The following is a 22,414-nucleotide window of genomic DNA, read 5'->3' on the forward strand; positions in this document are numbered from 1 at the left end:
TTATTCATATGCTATATGGGAACCACCCTTTCAAGCAGGAAATTAAGCCGACAACAATAAGAAAACACAATCTTACCAAAACCTCCAGATCTGAACAGTCTTTAAAAAATCAAGCCCATCATTTCTTCCCTTCTGTGCAACAATAACCACAGCATAAAATGAAATATGGCCTGCTCAAATTATTTGCAAAACACTAAATATAAAAACAAATTGTCTGAAAAGCCAAGGACACTGGAAAACCACTGTCACCAATAGTTTATTTATTGGATAATTACAACAATTGCTTCAGGATGGGCGCGGTGGCTCATGCCTGTAATCCTAGCACTTCGGGAGGCCGAGCTGGGCAAATCACCTGAGATTGGGAGCTCGAGACCAGCCTGACCAACAAGGAGAAACCCCGTCACTACTAAAAACACAAAATTAGGTGGGTGCAGTGACACATGCCTGTAATCCCAGCTACTCGGGAGGCTGAGGCAGGAGAATCACTTGAATCTGGGAGGCAGAGATTGTGGTGGGCCAAGACCGTGCCATTGCACTCCAGCCTGGGCAACAAGAGCAAAACTTCATCTCAAAAAAACAAAAAAAAAATTGCTTCATTGGACGGCATCCCATACAACTATGATAAATCTCTGTTCATCCCAAGAAAATGGGGATTACAGGTTTAAAAAAAAGGAAACGAAGTAAGAGATGAAAATTGTGGTTCCTCTGAGACATACTGCCAAGAAATCTAAGTGAGGACATTAAAAGAAAAAATCTCAGTTCACATCAAAACAATGAAACAGGCTAGGTACAGTGGCTCACGCCTGTAATTCCAGCACTCTTGAGAGGCCGAGGCAGGCAAATCACTTGAGCTCAGGAGTTCAGGACCAGCCTGGGCACCATGGTGAAACCCTGTCTCTACAAAAAATATAAAAATTAGCTGAGTGTGGCAGCATGCACCTGTAGTCCCAGCTACTTGGGAGCCTGAGGTGGCAAGACTGCTTGAGCCCAAGAGGTGGAGGCTGCCTGCGGTGAGCTCTGATTATGCCACTGCACTCCAACCTGCGCAACGGAGCAAGACCCTGTCTCAAAAACAAAACAACGAAGTCAACTATCTTAAACCTATTTTTTAATCAAGTGGTCAACTGTTAACAATCAAGATTTACACACACTTGGCCAGGCAGAGTGGACCACACCTGTAATCCCAGTACTTTGGGAGGCTGAGGTGGGCAGATCATTTGAGGTCAGGAGTTGGAGACCAGCCTGACCAACAGGGTGAAATGCAGTCTCTACTAAAAATACAAAAAAATTAGCCAGGCATGGTGGCAAGCACCTGTAATCCCAGCTACTCAGGAGGCTAAGGCACAAGAGTCACTTGTACCTGGGAGGCAGAGGTTGCAGTGAGCTGAGATTACACCACCACACTCCAGCCTGGGCAACATAGCAAGACTCTGTCTCAAAAGAAAAAAAAAAAAAATTTACACATACTTGAAAATAAGGAGCCAATGAGTTTAAAAATGGGAATTTCAGTTTTAAGTTCACCTTAATAAAGTATTAAACAACAGCCTCACTACTACCCTTACCTGAAACAGTATCCATCTGCAAGAAAAGTGAGCCTGAGAAGGGAGCATGATTGTCTTATGGGTCTGTAACAGAGGAATGCTTTGCCCGGCAGGCACTGAGAAGGTGTGCCATCTGCCCAAACATGCAAGAGAAAAGATACCAAGATGCATACGCACCTTCATATGTTTCTAAGATGTGCACAGTGTCTCCGATCTGTAAAGAAAGTTCATCCGCTCCTCTGGCATCATAGTTATAAAAAGCTGTGATGAAAAAAGGGGAAATATATTAGTAATAGTAAAGACAGAAGTGACCGTGCTGAGTCGTGTTGGCTTGTTTTAATGTTGTTGTTTTTAATATTGAAATACATTCAGTCGCTGCCTGGATCATCCTCTCTGATACCCACAGAAGTGACCTTTTCTTTCAGACAAATATAAAGGGTCAATAGTTTGAGGAGGAGAAATTCATAACTACCCACGACGCCAGATGACCGTAAGTGACATAAGAAGACATTGTTAACAGCATTTTGATTGACACTTCAATACTATCTTTTATTTCCACTAATAGATTCTTTTTATTTGCCTAACTATGAATCAATTGCACATGGACTGAATATTCTTTGGAAACCAAATTAATAAAAAAATTATCATATAGCAATGTTGATATTAAGCCAATAGATTTTACAATCACAGTAGACAAAATATGTCCTGTGTTAGAAGAAATCCTTAAAACTGTCAATGATAAGCAAGAAATGTCTGAAATCCCATGTTTATCCTGACATAAAGCTGCTCCTATTTTGCAAAAGTATCATATTGCTCCTATATAAGCCCCTAAAAAGTCATACCATTAAATTCCAACCACACTTTTGCTCATGCAGTATGGAATAAAGGCAGCAGTCACAGGTGTAAAAAGGATGCTACAAAGTGTTTAAGGCCCAAAAAGTATTCAACTAGCCCACTCTCAATTTAAAAAAATATATATTAATGTTCCTCCTACCCAACAGCCTCTACCTAAAAGGATATAGCATTCAATATAAAACTCATCTTCAAAATCCCGGATCAAAGTTCTCATCCATCCATCCTGCACAGCCCAGCCAGGCGAGGCTATGCACAAAAGGCACCTGCATTGTGGCACACCTCTAAAATTCTCCAAAATTAAACCATGTCATGTGCAAACTCCTCTGGCAAGCACGGGCCACTGTACCTTCCTACCACACACTCCCTTCCCTGGGCCCTTGCTTCTACTGACGGAAAGAAGCCAGTCCAGCCCACATCTTTGGGTACCAACTTCTCCCTCGCAAGATGGGCCTTCCCACTGGGTGCACCTCATCACGAAAGCCAGACCCAAGTCCGCGTTTGATCTTTTAACTCCGCTCCTCCCAACAACCCTGGCACCATGCAAAGCTTCCTGTCTCTTGTTCTGTATGGGCCAGTCTTATTTCAGATGTGTGTGTTAAGACGTCCCCAACTAAAGAAAAGCCACCAGAGAGCAGAGTCGTCCCCCTTTCAACGTTTCCTGCCCACACCTCCAAGGACAGGATGATGCTTAGCTGTACAAGGAATGGCCTCCATAAACCTAAGCTGCCTGAGCTGCACCTCAGGCTGTGAAGTCCAGAATTTCAGGCACACGCAGCCTCCTGGTGTTCCTGTTCACGGTCTCTACAGACAGCTAAAGTGGGTAAGGCAGCACCTCTCCCCGAGCCCCTAGGTGCCTGCCCTCCGGCAAACGACCTGCTCTATCTTCAGGTTTTCAATGGCCAAAATAAGTACCGGATACTGATCTCATAGAATTGTGTGTGTGTTTTGTGTCTTAGAGAAAATGATGCCCCTGTTGGATTTGGCACAACAGGGTCCATGGTGAACACTCAGGTAATGGTGAAGGCCTTTCTTTTGGTTGTATTTTTTTACTGCTGTCAAGACGTCTACCTCTACCTGAATTCTTTTTAGAAAGCCAAAGCAAGCACATTGCCACATGTGCACAAAAATTCTATAATATCAAAAGCTATACCTATGATATTGAAAATTCTATTTCCTCAGGTATTTTCCTATATTTTTCCCAAAATTCATAAAATTTAAGTGTCCTCAACTGACAAAGAGGGTTATTAGTAGTTATGAAGTTTATTTGGCATTTTACAGTGAATCTTTAACACGAAATAACTGCATCAGGTTAAGGAAGCCCAGGGCAGAGTATAGACTTCCCCAGGTCAGCATGACCGTATTCTTAAACCTTCAGGAACCATAAATGCATTTATCACAGTTCTTAACAGCATCCCTGCCAGCACACCTATTCTGTTCTAGATGTGGGAAAAAATAAACACGTCAAAAATCATAAAAATGAAATAAAATGAGCACTTCAAGGGTAAATACATTCAGGCACATGTGAATTTGTAAAGCATATACACATAATTCCTTTCTTCCTGTTTCACCTCTAAATACCCTACTCCCCAATCCCTAAAGCAGAGAGTGGCAAGCAGTGATTAAAATCTCATACATGGATATGGAAACTTCAAATTTGACTAAGAAATGAGCCAGACAACCCATGATTTTGTAGGTAAGAAAGAAAAGAGCCTCAGGGGTTATGCACATGGCCCCAAATCATGAAGTCAGTCAAGATCACAACCCCAGATGCCCAGCCCCTAGCCCTTTGTTCATTTTAGGACTAATGATTAAATAATCCCATACATGAAGACAAATTAAAAGACAACTTTGCAAGGGTACTTGACAACGGAGTAAGAGAGAGGAGCGGAAGGATACAGATAGAGTAACAGCCCTCCAAAGAAGACTCTAAAAGCTTTCACAGCCACAGGGGCACTGCGAGGGTGATCAAATTCAGGATCTTGGCCGGGTGTGGCAGCTCATGCCTGTAATCTCAACACTTTGGGGTGATTACTTTTGGGAGGCTGAGGCAGGCAGATCATTTGAGGCCAGGAGTTCGAGACCAGCCTAGCTATCAAGGCAAAACCCCGTCTCTACTAAAATTACAAAAAAAATAGCCAGGCGTGGTGGTGTGCACCTGTAATCCCAGCTACTCGGGAGGCTGAGGCAAAAGAATCGCTGGAACCCAGGAGGCGGAGGTTGCAGTGAGCCGTGATCGCACCATTGCACTCCATCCTGGGCAACAGAGCAAGACTCCGTCTCAAAAAAAAAAAGAAAAAATTAGGATCTTGAGGGTTAATCCTGGATCGATCCAGGTGGGCCCAATGTAATCACAAAGGTCCTTATAAGAGGAAGACAGGAGGGTCAGAGTCAGAGAGAAGCAGGGGAGGTCGAAGAGATGCAAAAAAGAGGCAAAACAAGCCGAGGAACACAGTGGCCTCTGGAAGCTGGAAGGGGTGAGGAAGCGCAGACTCCCCCACAGCCCTATGGAAGCATGGGCCACTGACACCTGCACTTTAGGACACTGAATCTCGTGTTTTAGCCCCTGAGTTTGTGGCAATTCGTCACAGCAGCAATAGGAAATTAGTACAAGGAGGTGTGTGAAAAGCAATTTGAAAGTGGGTGGTACTTTGTGGTTCACTGATATACTCTTTAAGGCAGCTGGAACTGGGGTCTCCACTGCAGGCACCTAAACCCAGACAAGTCCAGGGCTGTGGTTCCCAATTCTTGAGTGATATGAGAAAAACAAGAACCATGTAGGGAATTTTTTAAAATGAATCCAAAAGTATGTAATGTGAGAGGCTATCCTTTATTTTGATTATTTGGCCTTTCAAGTTGCCCCTTCTTAGGGGGTGAGGGCAAGGACTTCTTGTCTCCTTTAAGAAGGATGAGGATGACAAATGGCATCTGATTTAAGATGTCTTCACCTGACGTACGACGTACTACAAAGATGGCAGCCTTTTTGCTGATCACTCAGTTTTGCTTCTTCAATTTTCTGATCTGTTAGGGTCTGGGAACAACTCCATAGAGAACAGGCTCATGGCGTCCCATTCACATCCTGGCAAGGGTGGCACCAGCCTCCCTCTGGGTGGTGGGCTGAATGCCTACTACATTCTCCCTGGTCGAGTCCATCTTCCTTTTATAATGGCCTGGCTGCCGATGAGCATCTTCAGGTCCACATGAATTTCTCAACCCTGGACAGCAGACTCCAGTGTAGAAGCTGGACACATTGTGTGAGATGTGAAGTGGGAAAAGAGGCAGAGATAAACCAAGCATCAAGTTCTTTGCTTGGGTGGATGATGTTTTGGTTTTTTGTTTTTTTATTTTTCTAGGAGAGTGTGCAGCAGCCCACAGTAAGTGATCTTTTCCCTAAAATAAAAAATTAACAGCCTGCACTCATGCCTCATGCAGCTGTGCCTTATCAGAGCCCTAAAAAGGTACTGCGATCACCTCTGTTCAGTCTCCTGATTGTCTATAAAAAAGCTGCCCAGGCCGGGCACGGTGGCTCACGCCTGTAATCCCAGCACTTTGGGAGGCCGAGGCGGGTGGATCATGAGGTCAGGAGATCAAGACCACGGTGAAACCCCGTCTCTACTAAAAAAATACAAAAAATTAGCCGGGCGCGGTGGCGGGCGCCTGTAGTCCCAGCTACTCCGGAGGCTGAGGCAGGAGAATGGCGTGAACCCGGGAGGTGGAGCTTGCAGTGAGCCGAGATCGCACCACTGCACTCCAGCCTGGGCAACAGAGCGAGACTCCGTCTCAAAAAAAAAAAAAAGCTGCCCAGGAAAATGCAAACCAAACCACAATGAGGTATTATCTCGCCCGAGTTAGGATAGTTAGTATCAAGAAGACAAAAAATAACAAACGCCAGTGAGGTGCAGAGATAAGGGAACTGTTAGACACTCAGTGGGAATATGCCGTTATAGACAACAATATGGAGGTTCCTTAAAAAAACTACAAATAAAACCACCACACGATCCAGCAATCCCACCACTGGGCATTTACCCAGAGGAAAGGAAATCAGTGTATCAGAGACACATCTGCAACCCCAAGTTTCTTGCAGCACTATTCATAATACCCAAGATACGCAATCAACCTAGGTGTCCAACACAGATGAATAAAGAAAATCAACATAGGCATCCAACAACAAATGAATGGATACAAAACAATGTGGTATATATACATAATGGAATACAATTCAGCCATTAAAAAAATAGTATCTTGTCATTCCCAACAACATGGATGGAATTGGAGGACATTAAGTGAAATATGATAGGAACAGAAAGTTAAACACCACATGTTCTCACTCATAGGTGGAAGCTAAAAAAAATGAGCTTATAGAAGTAAAAAGGAGAACAGAGGATACTAGAGCCTAAGAAGGGTAGGGGGAAGTGGGGATAGGAGAAATTTGCTAAAGGATACAAAATTACAGCTAGATAGGAGAATTAAGTTCTAGTGATGATCTACAGCTCCTTAGGATGACTATAGTTAACCATAATATACCACACAGTTTCAAATGGCTGGAAGGAAGATACTGAAATGATAAATGTTTGAGATGAGAGACATGCTAATTACCCTAGTCTGATCACCATACTTCATATGTACCACATCAATGTGTACCCCATAAATACATACAATTATTATATCATCTCAACTGATGCAGAAAAAACATTTAATGAAATGTAACACCCATTCAGGGAAAAGCAAAAAAAACCAACTTGACTCCTCTCACTTGAGAAAAAACACACTAAGCCCATCAACCCACTTCACAGATGAAAACAGAGCTCTACAGGGGCGTTGTGACTGGCTCAAGACGCACACTGAGCTGATGGCAGCCCTGGGATCCTGGGGCTTCCCTCCCAGGCTATCTCACCACTCCACACTGCCTGGCCCAAGACTTCATCACCCCTCAATGAGATGTACAGACTGTCTTCCCTTCTCTCCACCACCAGTTACCTTCCTGAACTCTCACTCCAAAGTCCGGGACCATTTCGCCCGGCATTCTGAATAATGGCTCATTTCTCCAGCACACAACCTATCTTTCCATCTCATCTCAGCCCCCTCACCCTCCTCGGCTCCACCTGCCCTGCCAGGCCTGCCACATGCTCCTCTGCAGCTGAAAATCCTTCCTCCCTCCGCCTCTGACTGCCCCACCTGTCTACAAGGACTGCCTTTAATTCCACAGCCTTTTCCAGGCCCTAACAGAATTATTTCTCCCCCTACCAAGAAGAAGTTACATGCAGACCTAAATGAATGGCTTCCTTCTGAATTCCCTGTACGCTCTGTGCCACCCCACAACCTTGTAGAGTTGCTCATCTGTATGTCTGTCTCTCCCATCAGACACAAACTCCTTGAGGGAGGTAAATATTTATTAATCATTGGATTTCCCACAGTAGCTAAAACCATACCTTGCAGGCACTCAATAAAAATGCACTGAATTTAACCAGATCCCAAAGTACTCTTCCTCATGCAGTCTGAAAGAGCGAAAGCAAAAGCTGTAGCATTTGTTCGTCTTCAAAATGCTCTTGCCCTCTGCAAAAACATCCAGAGGCTGAGACTTAATCAATAAGAAAGAGAAACAGAATATTAGCTTTGCCAGCTCTGCTGTGGGTCTTTTTGATCTAAGGAGATAGCCCACCTGCCATCAGTGCTCAGGTCCAGAGCCTCCCCAAAGCATCAAAGGCCGGCGGGGTGGCCATACATTACTCCTTGAAATCAACTCAGCTCAGTCTCTCTCTGTCTCACACACCACTGAAACATGATTTCAAGACTTCAAGTAGCAACTTAAACGTTAATTCTTTTTTTTTTTTTTATACTTTAGGTTTTAGGGTACATGTGCACAATGTGCAGGTTTGTTACATATGTATCCATGTGCCATGTTGTTTTGCTGCACCCATTAACTCGTCATTTAGCATTAGGTATATCTCCTAATGCTGTCCCTCCCCCCTCCCCCCACCCCACAACAGTCCCCAGAGTGTGATGTTCCCCTTCCTGTGTCCATGAGTTCTCATTGTTCAATTCCCACCTGTGAGTGAGAACATGCGGTGTTTGGTTTTTTGTCCTTGTGATAGTTTACTGAGAATGATGTTTTCCAGTTTCATCCATGTCCCTACAAAGGACATGAACTCATCATTTTTTATGGCTGCATAGCATTCCATGGTGTATATGTGCCACATTTTCTTAATCCAGTCTATCGTTGTTGGACATTTGGGTTGGTTCCAAGTCTTTGCTATTGTGAATAGTGCCGCAATAAACATACGTGTGCATGTGTCTTTATAGCAGCATGATTTATAATCCTTTGGGTATATACCCAGTAATGGGATGGCTGGGTCAAATGGTATTTCTAGTTCTAGATCCCTGAGGAATCGCCACACTGACTTCCACAATGGTTGAACTAGTTTACAGTCCCACCAACAGTGTAAAAGTGTTCCTATTTCTCCACATCCTCTCCAGCACCTGTTGTTTCCTGACTTTTTAATGATGGCCATTCTAACTGGTGTGAGATAGTATCTCACTGTGGTTTTGATTTGCATTTCTCTAATGGCCAGTGATGATGAGCATTTTTTCATGTGTTTTTTGGCTGCATAAATGACTTCTTTTGAGAATTGTCTGTTCATGTCCTTCGCCCACTTTTTGATGGGGTTGTTTTTTTCTTGTAAATTTGTTTGAGTTCATTGTAGATTCTGGATATTAGCCCTTTGTCAGATGAGTAGGTTGCAAAAGTTTTCTCCCATTCTGTAGGTTGCCTGTTCACTCTGATGGTAGTTTCTTTTGCTGTGCAGAAGCTCTTTAGTTTAATGAGATCCCATTTGTCAATTTTGGCTTTTGTTCCCATTGCTTTTGGTGTTTTAGACACGAAGTCCTTGCCCATGCCACATATCTACAACTATCTGATCTTTGACAAACGTGACAAAAACAAGAAATGGGGAAAGGATTCCCTATTTAATAAATGGTGCTGGGAAAACTGGCTAGCCATATGTAGAAAGCTGAAACTGGATCCCTTCCTTACACCTTATACAAAAATTAATTCAAGATGGATTAAAGACTTAAATGTTAGACCTAAAACCATTAAAATCCTACAAGAAAACCTAGGCAATACCATTCAATTAATTCTTTTAAAGTCAATTTGTGAAAATTAATTGCTCTGTGTTCTCATTTCCTTTCTCTTGCCTTCAGTTGCAAAACCTTTTCAATGGTATGCATCTTCTTAGGGCTGGGGAAAATACAGGCCATGTCCTCACACAGCCCAAGGCCAGGGCCCTCCCTGTCTGTGCTCCTAGAGGGTTTCACCCTAGGGCCATCCGCCTGGTCTGGAACTTCACACACCCTGCACGTTTGCCTGGTCCATGCAGGTACCTTGCATTTCCTAAGCCTCCATAGGCCACTGCGCTGGTCCACACTGAGCTGGGCTTGGAGAGAGGAGATAAGCCAGATGTAACCCCAGAGAGGAAATCAGCCTAAGCTAGGTCTCCAAGGAACAACCTTTCACTGAGCCATTCAGGAAGCACCATGTAGAGAGAATCAGAACATCATATACACCCTTTGTACTTGACCCTGGGGCAGAGACCAGCCATTTATAGCAACTTGGTGAAGATGGAGAACACGTCAACTGTATTGCTGCAAACGGCTCAGTACCCAACACTACCCACAGTACTACCAGCGAGAATGTGATCCCAGTAGCCACAAATAAAATGATAAATTCATCAGGCAGCTTTAGATGGCACCCACTTGGAGCTGGAGGCTGCATTTTCTAAACTCTATCTTCAAAATCAAACTGGCAGCCACGCCATCACCAAGCTTCTACGACCTGTAGCAAAATCTTTCCACTGCTTTTGTTTGGGGGTAAATGCCTTAGGCTGGATTAGAGCCTCCCAGAGAGATGAGCCTGAATCCAAGCACTTACTGTATCACACTGCCACCATTTAATCACCTGTGTCTCTTCCACTTGACTGTAAGCCTCTCAAGGACAAAGTCTGCATCTTATTTTTCGCAATCATCTAAAAACACCTGGCACACAGCAGGCAGGCAAGCAGGCAGGCAGGCAAGAAGGAAGGGAGGGAGGGAGGGAGGGAGGGAGAAGGAAGGGAGGGAGGGAGGGAGGGAGGGAGGGAGGGAGGGAGAAGGGAGGAAGGGAGGGGGAGAGGGAGAGGAGGGAAGGGAAAGGAGGGAAGTAAAGGGAGGGAAGAGGGAAGAAGTTTCTTAGAGCCTGGTTATAATGGTGTTATTAAAAGTATTGTCTCTAATTTTTTTTAAAGATGAATTGAATAAAAGCAATAACATACTTGGGAATAATCTTAAGGAGGTACAGACTTGTACACTAAAACTAATAAAATGTTGCTGAGAGAAATAAAAGACATGAACAAATTGAAAAATATTTGTGTTCATGGAGTGGAAGACTTAATATTGTTAAGATGTCAATGCTGATCCAAAATGATCTACAGATTCAGTGCAATTCCTATCAAAATCCCTATGACACTTTCCACAGAAATAGAAAAACCCATCTCAAAGGTCCCAGATTAGCCAAAACAATCTTGAAAAACAAAAACAAAATTGGAGGCCTGATTTCAATACCTACTACAAAGCTACAGTAATCAAAACAGTGTGGTACTGTCATAAAGACAAATATACAGACAAATGAGATAGCACAGAGAACCCAAAAGTAAACCCTCACATAGAAAGTCAAATGATTTCAACAAGGATGCCAAGACCATTCAATCGGGAGTGGATAGTCTCTTCCACAAATAGTGCCAGGAAAACTAGATATCCACTTGCTAAAAAAAAATAAAGTTGGATTATTATATCATTCACAAAAATTAACTCAAAATAGATGAAAGACCTAAACATAAGAGCTAAAACTATAAAATTCTTAGAAGAAAACACAGAGGAACAACTTCATGACACTGGATTTGGCAATGATTTACTGGATATTATATCAAAAGTACAAGCAACAAAAGAAAAGATAGCTAAGTTGGACTTCATCAAAATTAAAAACTCTTGTGCATTAAAGAATATTATTAACAGAGAGAAAAGGCAACCCACAGAAGGGGAGAAAGTATTTACAAATCCCATATCTAATAAGGGAATGGTATCCAGAATATATAAAGAATTCCTGGGGGCTGGGTGCCGAGGCTCGTGCCTGTAATCCCAGCACTTTGGGAGGCTGAGGCAGGCGGATCACTTGAGGTCAGCAGTTGGAGACCAGCCTGGCCAACATGGTGAAATCCCAACTCTACTAAAAAAAAAAATGCCAAAACTAGCTGGGTGCTCACGCCTGTAATCCCAGCACTTTGGGAGGCCAAGGTGGGTGGATCACCTAAGGTCAGGAGTTAGAGATCAGCCTGACTAACATGGAGAAACCCCATCTCTACTAAAAATGCAAAATTAGTCGGGCATGGCGGCACATGCCTGGAGTCCCAGCTACTTGGGAGGCTGAAGCAGAAGAATTGTTTGAACCGGGGAGGCGGAGGTTGCAGTGAGCCAAGATTGCCACTACACTCCAGCCTGGGCAACAAGAGAGAAACTCCATCGCAAAAAAAAAAAAAAAAAAAAAAAAAAAAAAAAAGAGGCATGGTGGTGCGCGCCTGTAGTCCCAGCTACTTGGGAGACTGAGGCAGGGCAATCGATTGAACCTGGGAGGAGGAGGTTGCAGTGAGCCGAGAGCACACCACTGCACCCCAGCCTGGGAGACAGAGTAAGACCCTGTCTCAAAAAAATAAAAAAAGCAAAAACTAAAACAGAAAATAACAACCTTGGTAAGGACATGAAGAAACTGGAACTCTACCAGTTACTGGTGGGCATCCAAAATGGTGCAGCTGCTGTGGAAAGCAGCAAATTACCAGGAGATCCAGCAATTCCACTTCTGGATACCTACCCAACAGAACCAGAAGCAAGGTCTGGAATCGATATTTGCACATCCATGTTCACAGCAGCATTATTCACAACAGCCTAAAAGTAGAACTAACCCAAGTTTCCATCAACAGGTAAATTACTCAACAACATGTTACACATACATACAGTGGAGTATCATTCAGCCTTAAAAGAAAGGACATGCTGACACATTACAACACGGGTGAACCTTGAAGACACTGCGGACATTATGCTGCATGAAATAAGCCAGTCACAGACAAATACGGTACGATTCCACTTATATGAGGTTCCTCTTCCTTGAGTTGTCAAACTCAGAGACAAGTAAGAAACGGAAGTAAGACAGGTGGTTGCCAGAGGCTGGGAGGACGAAGGAGGAGTGACTTAGTGTTTAATAGGTGGTGAGTTTCACTGGGGAAGACAGAGTTGTATTTTTAGTAGAGACAGGGTTTCTCTATGTTGGCCAGGCTGGTCTTGAACTCCTGACCTCAAGTGATCCACCCGCCTCAGCCTCCCAAAGTGCTAGGATTACAGGTGTGAGCCACTGCGCCTGGCCCCACCCCACATTTCTAAAAAGGACACCACTTTCAAAGTCACCAGGTCTCTCCTTTTGGGTTCATATCTTTCTTAGGAACAGAAAGATTGTGTCTCTGCCAATAAAATCCCCTGAGGCAGTATTTCATGTTTGGATAACAGAATCAAGGAGTCATCTACATAATTAAGGAAAGAGAGCTAGCTGGGCCTGGTGAGACAGAGGAACCATCATTTGTTATTCAATATTTCTTTTTGGCTTTTGGGTGGAAACAGGTGGGAGGGATAGTGAAGATAAGAATGTGAAAAGAAATATACAAAAGAGCCTTTCCTCACATTCTAATTGAACTGATAGACACAATAAAAGACATTTTAATATCTTTCTTCAGAATAAAATATCTCTGTATGCCTTATCCACAACTAGCAGCAACTATCTTATTTCTTTTCTTTTTTTTGAGACGAAGTCTCGCTCTTGTCGCCTAAGCTGGAGTGCAGTGGCGCGATCTCGGCTCACCACAACGTCTGCCTCCCGGGTTCAAGCGATTCTCCTGTTTCAGTCTCCTGAGTAGCTGGGATTACAGGCATGCGCCACCACACCCGGCTAATTTTTGTATTTTTAGTAGAGACGGGGTTTCGCCATGTTGGCCAGGCTGGTCTCAAACTCCTGACCTCAGGTGATCCACCCACCTTGGTCTCCCAAAGCACTGGGATTACAGGCTTGAGCCACCGTGCCCAGCCCAACTATCTTATTTTTGTTTAGCCCAAAAGGCCAAGGTGCCCAAACAGTCAGGCTTCTTAGGAAGCATAATTCTGAGTTGTGGGTAAGTGCTGACTTTATTGCTATTCCAAGACAGAACAATAAGATTCTACTTTTCCACATTTTCATCTCCCATAAAGTCAGTTCTAGGATAGAAAATCACTGGCCTCTTTATTGACAGTCTTTGCAAATCTACCCAGAAATAAGAAAAGACTTAGCTGACCTGAAAATTAGCTATTTTTGCATTGAATTTTGCTCAGCAGCAAAGAGGCAAGATAGGGGACAAGATTTAATCTCTTTAATCATCCTTCTTCAAGTTTATTGCAACTTGGAAAAATATCGGCTAGTGAAATAGTCCAGTACTGACCCCTTGGGAGACAGGGACTTCATGGTGACCTTACCAGGCAAAGCCCATCACTGGCCAGCCCGAAGAGGCTCACTGCAGAGTGGCACCAAGACCATGTGGAATGAGAGCCCAGCGGACTCCAGGATCAGTGGCTGGTCCCAGGGAGCTTCCCGATGGGGACCAGCAGGCAGCCAAGACCTCGCCGATGACTGAGTTGGGTGAGGACCATCTTACTTTCTCTGCTATAAACCTGGCCTGGACTTGCACTTCCCCTCACCAAACAGGTTCTACCTAAAGGGTTCTGTGAAAACAGGCACAGGCCTGGGGACCTTGTGGGGCAGAGGAGACTGTTCTCCACCGAGAAGGACCTAGCAGAAAAAAGGAGAGGCTTGAAAACTTGAGCCTAGAGCCATCTATTCGTGATACTAACTGATAAAATTACTTTGTCGCAGCCCCCAACTCCTCTTCCTGGGCTTCAGATAAAAGTCTCAAATCATTTGTTCTTCAGAATATGAAGCCACCCCCTCCCTTCTCCTTTCTCACCTGTGTGTCAAATCATTAAATCTAACATCAACGGTGACCAATAGGGAAAGGGAAGGACAAAGGGAACGTTTCAGAGTGCTAATTTATTTTTTAATGGTAAAGACTCTACCTATAGTACATATATATACACGTATATATATACATGTACATTTTAATCTTTCTTCGGAATAAATTATCTCTGTATGCCTTATCCACAACTAGCAGCAACTCTTTTTTTCTTCTATTGGATTCATATCTCCACGTATATATCTATATGTATAGATATAGACGCATCTATATCTATACATGTGTGTGTATATACGTATATACGTATATGTGTGTGTGTGTGTGTGTGTGTGTGTGTGTGTATATATTTGAAGGTAGGTCTGTTTATAATTCACAAATAAAGCCAGCAATCATCCAATCATCCCAGAGGAGGCTTTGTCATTATTCAAATATAAAGATGAGTTCTTGCCAAACCAAACCACAGAGTCCCCATGTGCCCTCCCACTTCAGGCCTTGGTCCACGGCCCTACCTCTCCCCGGCTTGGCTCTCCAGGTCCCCATCACGTCTGGATGAAACCCTTCCCTGCCACTCCCCAACGACAGTCAGAGGCCTCATGTGAGCACTCAACAGCAGCCTTGCACATCCCGACAATATACCACCAGGGGACTGCTCGCTGCTGCCCGTGCCTGTCACATAGCAGGTGCCCAACAAAGGTTTCTCAAGTGCAGCCACCACTGAGGACCCCTCCTCTAGCCTCCTGTTCCATGCCCCCACTATAATACCACATGCCTGGTGACCCCTTGACCTCTCTGCACCTCACACCTGCATCTTCTCCATCTCAGCATCCATGCCTAACGGTGCCTGGCACCTGGAGTGCCACAAATGCTCACTGAGTGAATCACCTAATAAATAAATAGAGGAAGTCAAGGCAGTAAAACTATTACCTGAATGTTAAACCCACTGGAAACCACTGAGGCTTTGCTTGCACTTATTTCAAGCAAATAAATGTGGTGGCTCATGCCTGTAATCCCCAGGCGGGTGGATCACCTGAGGTCAGGAGTTCAAGACCAGCCTGACCAACATGGTGAAACCCCATCTCTACTACAAATACAAAATTAGCCGGGCATGGTGGCACATGCCTGTAATCCCAGCTACTCCGGAGGCTGAGGCAGGAGAAACCCGGGAGGCGGGGATTGCAGTGAGCCGAGATTGCACCATTGCACCCCAGCCTGGGCAACAAGAGCAAAACTCCGACTCAACATAAAAAAAGAAACTAAAGAGCAGACCAGGATCTTGACTAGCAGAGACAACTTCCAACAGTCTAACCAGGTAGGCATGTCCTGGAGATCCAACCCCTATGTCCAGAAACAAAGCACACTCTATTTCAGTTGAACAAATGGTGCTAATGATCCTCCCCAGGGCAGCTGTACACACCCTCACGGAGCTGTAAGCAGCAGCAAAGACTGAGGAGGTCACGCTGGCTCTGATCCAGGGCCCACCTGGGGAAGATGCAGCCTGGCACGTCAGAGGGTCTCCCCTTCCATGTGTCGGCTAAACTCTGATTTTTTTTATCTAGTCCAAATTCCTGTCTAAGGGGTCTGGGAAGTTATGCCCTACAAATCATAAATTCTCATCAGATGGGTTTTATTTAACCCTCTATATCGTGATTTACTTTCCAATCTGACTCTGGCATAACATTACGAGACAGAAGAAAATCAAAATATTTTACCCCAAAACATGTTTATTTGCCATATTTTGAAATGGCCCTGCAAAGCTGTTTAGTGGGGGGAAATTTGTATCTGTAAAGAATCTCTATTAACATAGCTAGATCTTTTTCTCCCAGACCCTAAAAAGATTAAGATCTGAATAGGAAACATTTGTCACCTACTGTCTCTAAGGGCACCCACTGTAAGACTTCAAAAGAACTTTGGTCTCCACAATCTTTATCTTAACTTGAACTTTCCCTTTCTATCTATCCCAGTTCTTTAGACAAACTCAACCAATTGTCAACCAGAAAATATTTAAATTCACCTACAGCCTGGAAGCCCCTGCTTTGAGGTGTCCCGCCTTTCTGGACCAAACCAATGTATTTCTTAACGTATTTGATTGATGTCTCATGCCTCTCTAAAATGTATAAAATCAAGCTGCACCCCAACCACCTTGGACACATGTTCTCAGGACCTCCTGAGGGCTGCGTCAGGGGCCATGATCACTCATATTTGGCTCAAAATAAATCTCTTCAAATATTTCACTGAGTTCGACTCTTTTTGACACAGGAACACTCAGCAGTGACCCTCCCCTGAACACATCTGAGCGAAATGAAACAGCAAGAACTAAGCAGCGCCTACCTCAGAATGAAGAAGATTCCTCATAGGTCCCCAACCCACTAAAATCAGGAAGGTGTCATAGAGCCCTGTGGCACATATTCTAGTATACTAATACCCAGGTGCCCAAAGGACTCAGCCTTCTAGAGAAAACCTACCTGCTTTATCGAACAGAGCCCTGACCCCCCCCCACAACGGCTCCAGAATACCCAGCCTCCAGTCATGTAAATCAAGACATCATCATCTCTCGACCACCTTCTGCACAGATGTGGGAATACACACTATGCCAAAATGCCAAAACAGAGTCCCTGCTCTGGTCTCCATGAGCTGTGACTTCCCTGTCAACCTACCCTCTGTATGGCTGGCTTCTGAAGCCCCAACAAACCCTGTGAGTTTAAAATTACAGAGCCAAAGCAGCAACATTCCTTCGTATTCAAAAAGACCGTGGACCATGACATCTAGTATCTCTAACTACAGAAAAAAGTTCAACACCGTGAGCTATGTAACAAATGGGCATATATACATACATAAATATGCTCACATCCATCTACATATATACACTCACATGTATGTTAGTGGTATAATAAAACACACAGTCTTAGGTGATCAGCTCAGTGACTTTTGAATAATTCTATACACCGTGTACACCCAAGATAGGAAGAGATCCAGAAAGTACCCTCAGGCCCCTCTCTAGGAGATTTTTCTCCCAAAACACCATTTTCTAATTTTTATTACCATAGATAAGTCATAAATAACGGTCAATGCTTACACTTCAAATACATGGAATTCTATGTACTCCTTTATGTCTGACTTCTGTTGCTCAACATTTTGAGCCACATGAATGGTGTTGTACCAGTAGTTGGTTATTTTCTATTGTTGAATAGTATTCCATCATATCAACACATCACAATGTGTCTATCCATTCTCCTGTTGATGGACATTTGAGTTATTTGTTTCCAGGTTTGAGTTATTATAAATAAGGCTGCAGCCAGGCACAGTGGCTCACACCTGTAAAACTAGCACTTTGGAAAGCTGAGGTGGGAGAATCACTTGAGCCCATGAGATCAAAACCAGCCTGGGCAACACAGGAAGACCCCATATCTACAAAGAAATATATCAGCTAGGCATGATGGTGGACACCTGCAGTCCCAGCTACTCGGGAGGCTGAGGCAGGATCACTTGAGCCCAGGAGTTGAAGGCTGCAGTGAGCTATGACCGTGCCACTGCAGTCAAGCCTGGGTGACAGAGTGAGACTCTGGCTCTAAAAAAATAAAAATGAAGATAAATAAATAAATAAGGCTGGATTGCACATTCCAGCATGAACTGTTTTGTGAATGTGTTTTTGGCCCATGGAATTTCAGCTTTGATGGGAGGCGTTTGCACTTTTGGAGAAGTTGCACATGCCAAAGGCATCTTCAGGTGAGCCAGCAGCCCAGTGCCGTCCCCAAGCCTGAAGAATGACACCTCTGTCCATACTGCAACCAGGAGGGAGAAGACAGGGAAAGGCAGCCAAGCCAGGGACTCGCCAAAAAATATTTGGTTTCTTTGTAGTTGCTTGAAATTCCTCCTCTGTCATTGTTACATTATTTAGCTTTGATAAAAAAGTAAAATTCAAGATTAAAAACCAATCAAGCCCTCTGTGAGAAAAACAATAAAGCCTAGTGACTGTCGGCACAGGCTGCTGGAGAGGACCCCCTTGTAGAGACCCCTTCCCTGCGTCCCTCCGTCCGGTGCAGCCTGTGTCCAGGGAGAGCCCGCGTTCCCTCCAATGTGGGGGCCTCTCGGGTGACAAAGCACTTTACCTCCTCCCTGTGGGCTCTGGCCTGAGCCTCCTCTGGGACCCTGGGGAGAATGCCCAGTCTGGGTTCTTGCCCACCATGCAGATGATGGAAGAGCAAGACAGGTGCCCCCGAGGGTCATGCCTGAAGAGGTGCCCCTCAACACCCCCGACCCAACCCCGAAGGGGCCTCACTTCCACTGCCTCACCATAGAGTCCCATTTTCAAGGCTGGTGGCCCCCCACTGCTCAGGCAAAATCCCTGGAACTCTGCAGACCAGCCTGGCCACTCCCTCTGAGCCAAGCACTCAGCCTCCGGAATCAAGACATGGACTCAGCCCCAAACCCCTACTCTGGGCCCTGACAGGCAACACGAGCTCTGTGAAGCTCAGTTTCTCCCTCCATGAAATGGGAGGATGACAGCAAAGGGGTCCCTGGTGAGTGTGTATCAGCTCCTGCATATGAAGGCCCATCCAGCCAGGGCCACCCTACATGTGCACAATAAACATTCGCTTAGATTTTAGGACGGCCCGAGTGCGGGCTGAGGAGCTGCTTTTCTCTCCCAGCAAGGCACGTGGGCGGGGAGCAAGGATCTGCAGTGTCTTGCCATCTTCCCACTGCGCAGCTCAGCCGGGCCCAGCTCCCGTTCCTGCGCTCCCCTCCGGAGCCCCTCTCCTCCCACTCACTCAGCTGCACCAGGACCTGGTACAGTCACTTCTAACTAGACAGAGGGTAGATGCTCGTAGGCTGGAGGCCTTAGCACAAGAAGGTACAAAGTCACTCTCAGATCCTAAACGTCAGGACATGCAGGACCTTCTGCTGGTGAAATCTCAGGCTTCCAGAAGTCCAACGGGGCAGAGCTCTGGATGGACAAGTCTGCTCAGATGTGTTTGCACACCTCAGATGCTGACTGCTGTTGAGCTCTTCCGAGGCACAGGAGGCCCAGACATAGCCCTCTTGTTCCCGGGCAGATCAACAACTGCACAGTGGCAGCCTGGGCCTGGCCCAGAAGCACCGGCTGCAGAGAAGCGGGCATTTCCATACTTGCAGACCGAAACTGAGCAGTGGTGGAGAGTCCATCCCAGCACAGCCTTGGAGGAGGGAGCCAAGGCTTCCGACTTGACCAGACCTGGGCTGCCGGTCTTTGTCATCTGTTTTAACAGGCATATGGACAGGTCTCACCCAAAGGCTACCCTCAACACCACTATTTGAGCCAGCTAGTATACAGTGTCAGTTCCCAGAGGACGCAGACAAATCTTTTCTTAGTTAACTGCTTGATAAATTTTCCTTCCCTAGATAGCACCCAAAAGGTGTGTGGATGAGCTGCCCTTCACAGAGTGAGCCACTGATCTGCTCACAATCCCTGTGCAACGTGACCACTCGGCAGGAATACAGATTCTAGGTAAGGCACTAAATAGAACAGCAGAAGCCAAGACAGCCATCCCTCCTGCCTGCCAGCTCACTGCACACAGAGCTACTCTGCCCCAGATCTGGGCCTTCTGGGAACCACCTTTAACCCCAGACAGCGCCAGCCTGTCTTCCCCAGCAGCTTAAACTGACACCTGGCCAAACCCTTGTGCCCCTGAACATGGGCGGGGCTCCACAGAACACCCAGGCTGCATCAGTTCCCAGCAGGACTGGCTACAAAATGTTCAGGGCCCAAGGCAAAATGAAAATGTAAAGGCCTTTGTTTAAAAACTATGATAAATTACAGGCTCATGCCTGTAATTCCAGCACTTTGGGAGGCCAAGGTGAGCGGATCATTTGAGGCCAGGAGTTTGAGACCAGCCTGGCCAACATAGTGAAACCCCTTCTCTACAAAAAGGACAAAAATTAGCCAAGCATGATGGCGCATGCCTGTAATCCCAGCTACTTGGGAGGCTGAGGCACGAGAATCACTTGAACCCGGGAGGCAGAGGTTGCAGTGAGCTGAGAATGCGCCACTGACTCTGGCCTGGGCAACAGAGCAAGACTCCATCTCAAAAAAAAAAAGAAACAAAAAACAAAAATTATGATACATTTGGAGATGATTAGGATGGCTATTATTTAAATAAATAACAAATGTTGGTAAGGATCTGAAGCAGGAGAAACCCTTGTGCACTGGTCACGGGAAAGTAAAATGGTGCAGCAGTGGAAAAACCATTTGGCAGTTCCTCAAAAGTTAAATATACAACTACTACATGATCAGGCAATACCAACATAACGGAAAACAGGGACTTGAACAGAACACCAAGGTTCACAGCAGCATTATTCACAATAGCTAAAAGACAGAAACAACCCAAATGTCTATCAACAGATGAATGGATAAAACGTGGTATGTACATATAATGAAATACCACCCACACCTAAAAAAGGAAATTCTGACACATGCTACAGTGTGGATGAACCTTGAGGACATTATGCTGAGTGAAATAAGCCAGTCACAAAAGGACAGAAGCTGTGTGATCCTATTTACACGAAGTTCTTAGAGTAGTCACATGCATAGAGACAGAAAATAGCACAGTGGCTGCCAGGGGCTGGGAGGCGGAGGGAATGGGAGTTAGTGTTTAATAGGAAGAGTCTGTCTTCAGGAAGAAGAAAAGAGTTCTGGCAATGGATGGTGGTGATGGTTGCCCAACAACGTGAATGTGTTTAACGCCACTGAACTGTACACCTAAAAATGGTTCAAATGGGAAATTTTAGGCCATATATATCTTGCCACAATAAAGAAAATAGAAAAAACATTTCAAGATGTGACAGCAGAGCCCAGGGCCGTTCTGAGGTTGTGGGGGGTCCTACATAGCAGCCCAGGCCTCAGGCCCCTGGCATCAGCTGTGATTCCTAAGAAGGCCTCTCTTTCCAGGACTCAGCTGCCTCATCTGCGAGGGCAGGCCTCTCCAGCAGCACTGCTCTGAGCCTGATGAGCAATGTTATATTTTAATAGTCATTTCAATTGACTATAAAAATACAGCAACACATAATAAGATTGCTTTTGCACCATAGTAGAAATACTTAGCAAGAGATGAGAAATACTTAGCAAGAGGCTATAAAACCCTGTTTGCTTGCTTACGGAGGTACTGCTGAGCAGGACGAAAGCAGACAAGGATAAAGGGCAGGCAGGGCAGACTTTGCGCAGAAAGCGCCCACGACAGTGTGTCCACCATGACACCCAACACACAGGACCACTCGGAAGTTTTAAAAATGTACCAAGCAAACTACTGAACATCTCTCCGCATTTTCTGTTAGTTTCATTTTTAGCTTTTAAAGCTCCATCGGATCTGACATCAGAAAACACTCATCTCCCTGCAGTTCCCCGATGCTCCACCTGACTCACCTGTAACACGTTTCAGGTGACATCAAAGCTGACCACTGAGCAGCCACGACACCCTCTAAGCCCAACCCACATGGAGCGAGGCTTCCCCCACCAACACAGTTCCTGGGAAAAATCTCAACCACAAATGAGGGATATTCTACCCACACACATTCCCGGAGGCCTATGCCACAAAGGCATTCAGCTGAAAAATGGGAGCTCCACTGATGACGGTGTGCTAACACCAGCACCTCCACTGCCATCACCACTGATTAACAATACTACCACCACCATCACCAATACTACCACCACCACCACTACCAAAACTGCTACCAATAATATTGCTACCACTACCATCCACTGCCATCACCACCTCCACCGCCACCACCGATAACAATACTACCACCACCACCATCACCAATACCACCACTACCAACACTACGAAAAACACTACCAACAATACTACCACCACCACCAACACTACCAAAAATACTACCAACAATACTACCACCACCACCATCACTGACAATACTACCACCACTACCACCTCCACTGCCATCACCACTGATAAAAACACTACCACC

General features: G+C 45.1%; 1 protein-coding gene across 10 annotated transcripts in view; it reads right to left on the bottom strand.

The window, feature by feature from the left end:
- Positions 1-22,414, bottom strand: part of DOCK1 (dedicator of cytokinesis 1) — a 556,524-nt gene that overhangs the window by 487,875 nt on the left and 46,235 nt on the right. For all 10 annotated transcript variants that reach the window (XM_055245699.2, XM_055245682.2, XM_055245663.2 and 7 more), the window contains exon 2: positions 1,719-1,802. In XM_055245699.2, the coding sequence (XP_055101674.2) occupies positions 1,719-1,802 (84 nt within the window). The remainder of the gene's footprint in view (positions 1-1,718; positions 1,803-22,414) is intronic.

Source organism: Symphalangus syndactylus, chromosome 2 (assembly GCF_028878055.3).
Source record: "Symphalangus syndactylus isolate Jambi chromosome 2, NHGRI_mSymSyn1-v2.1_pri, whole genome shotgun sequence".
Taxonomy (NCBI): Eukaryota; Metazoa; Chordata; class Mammalia; order Primates; family Hylobatidae; genus Symphalangus; species Symphalangus syndactylus.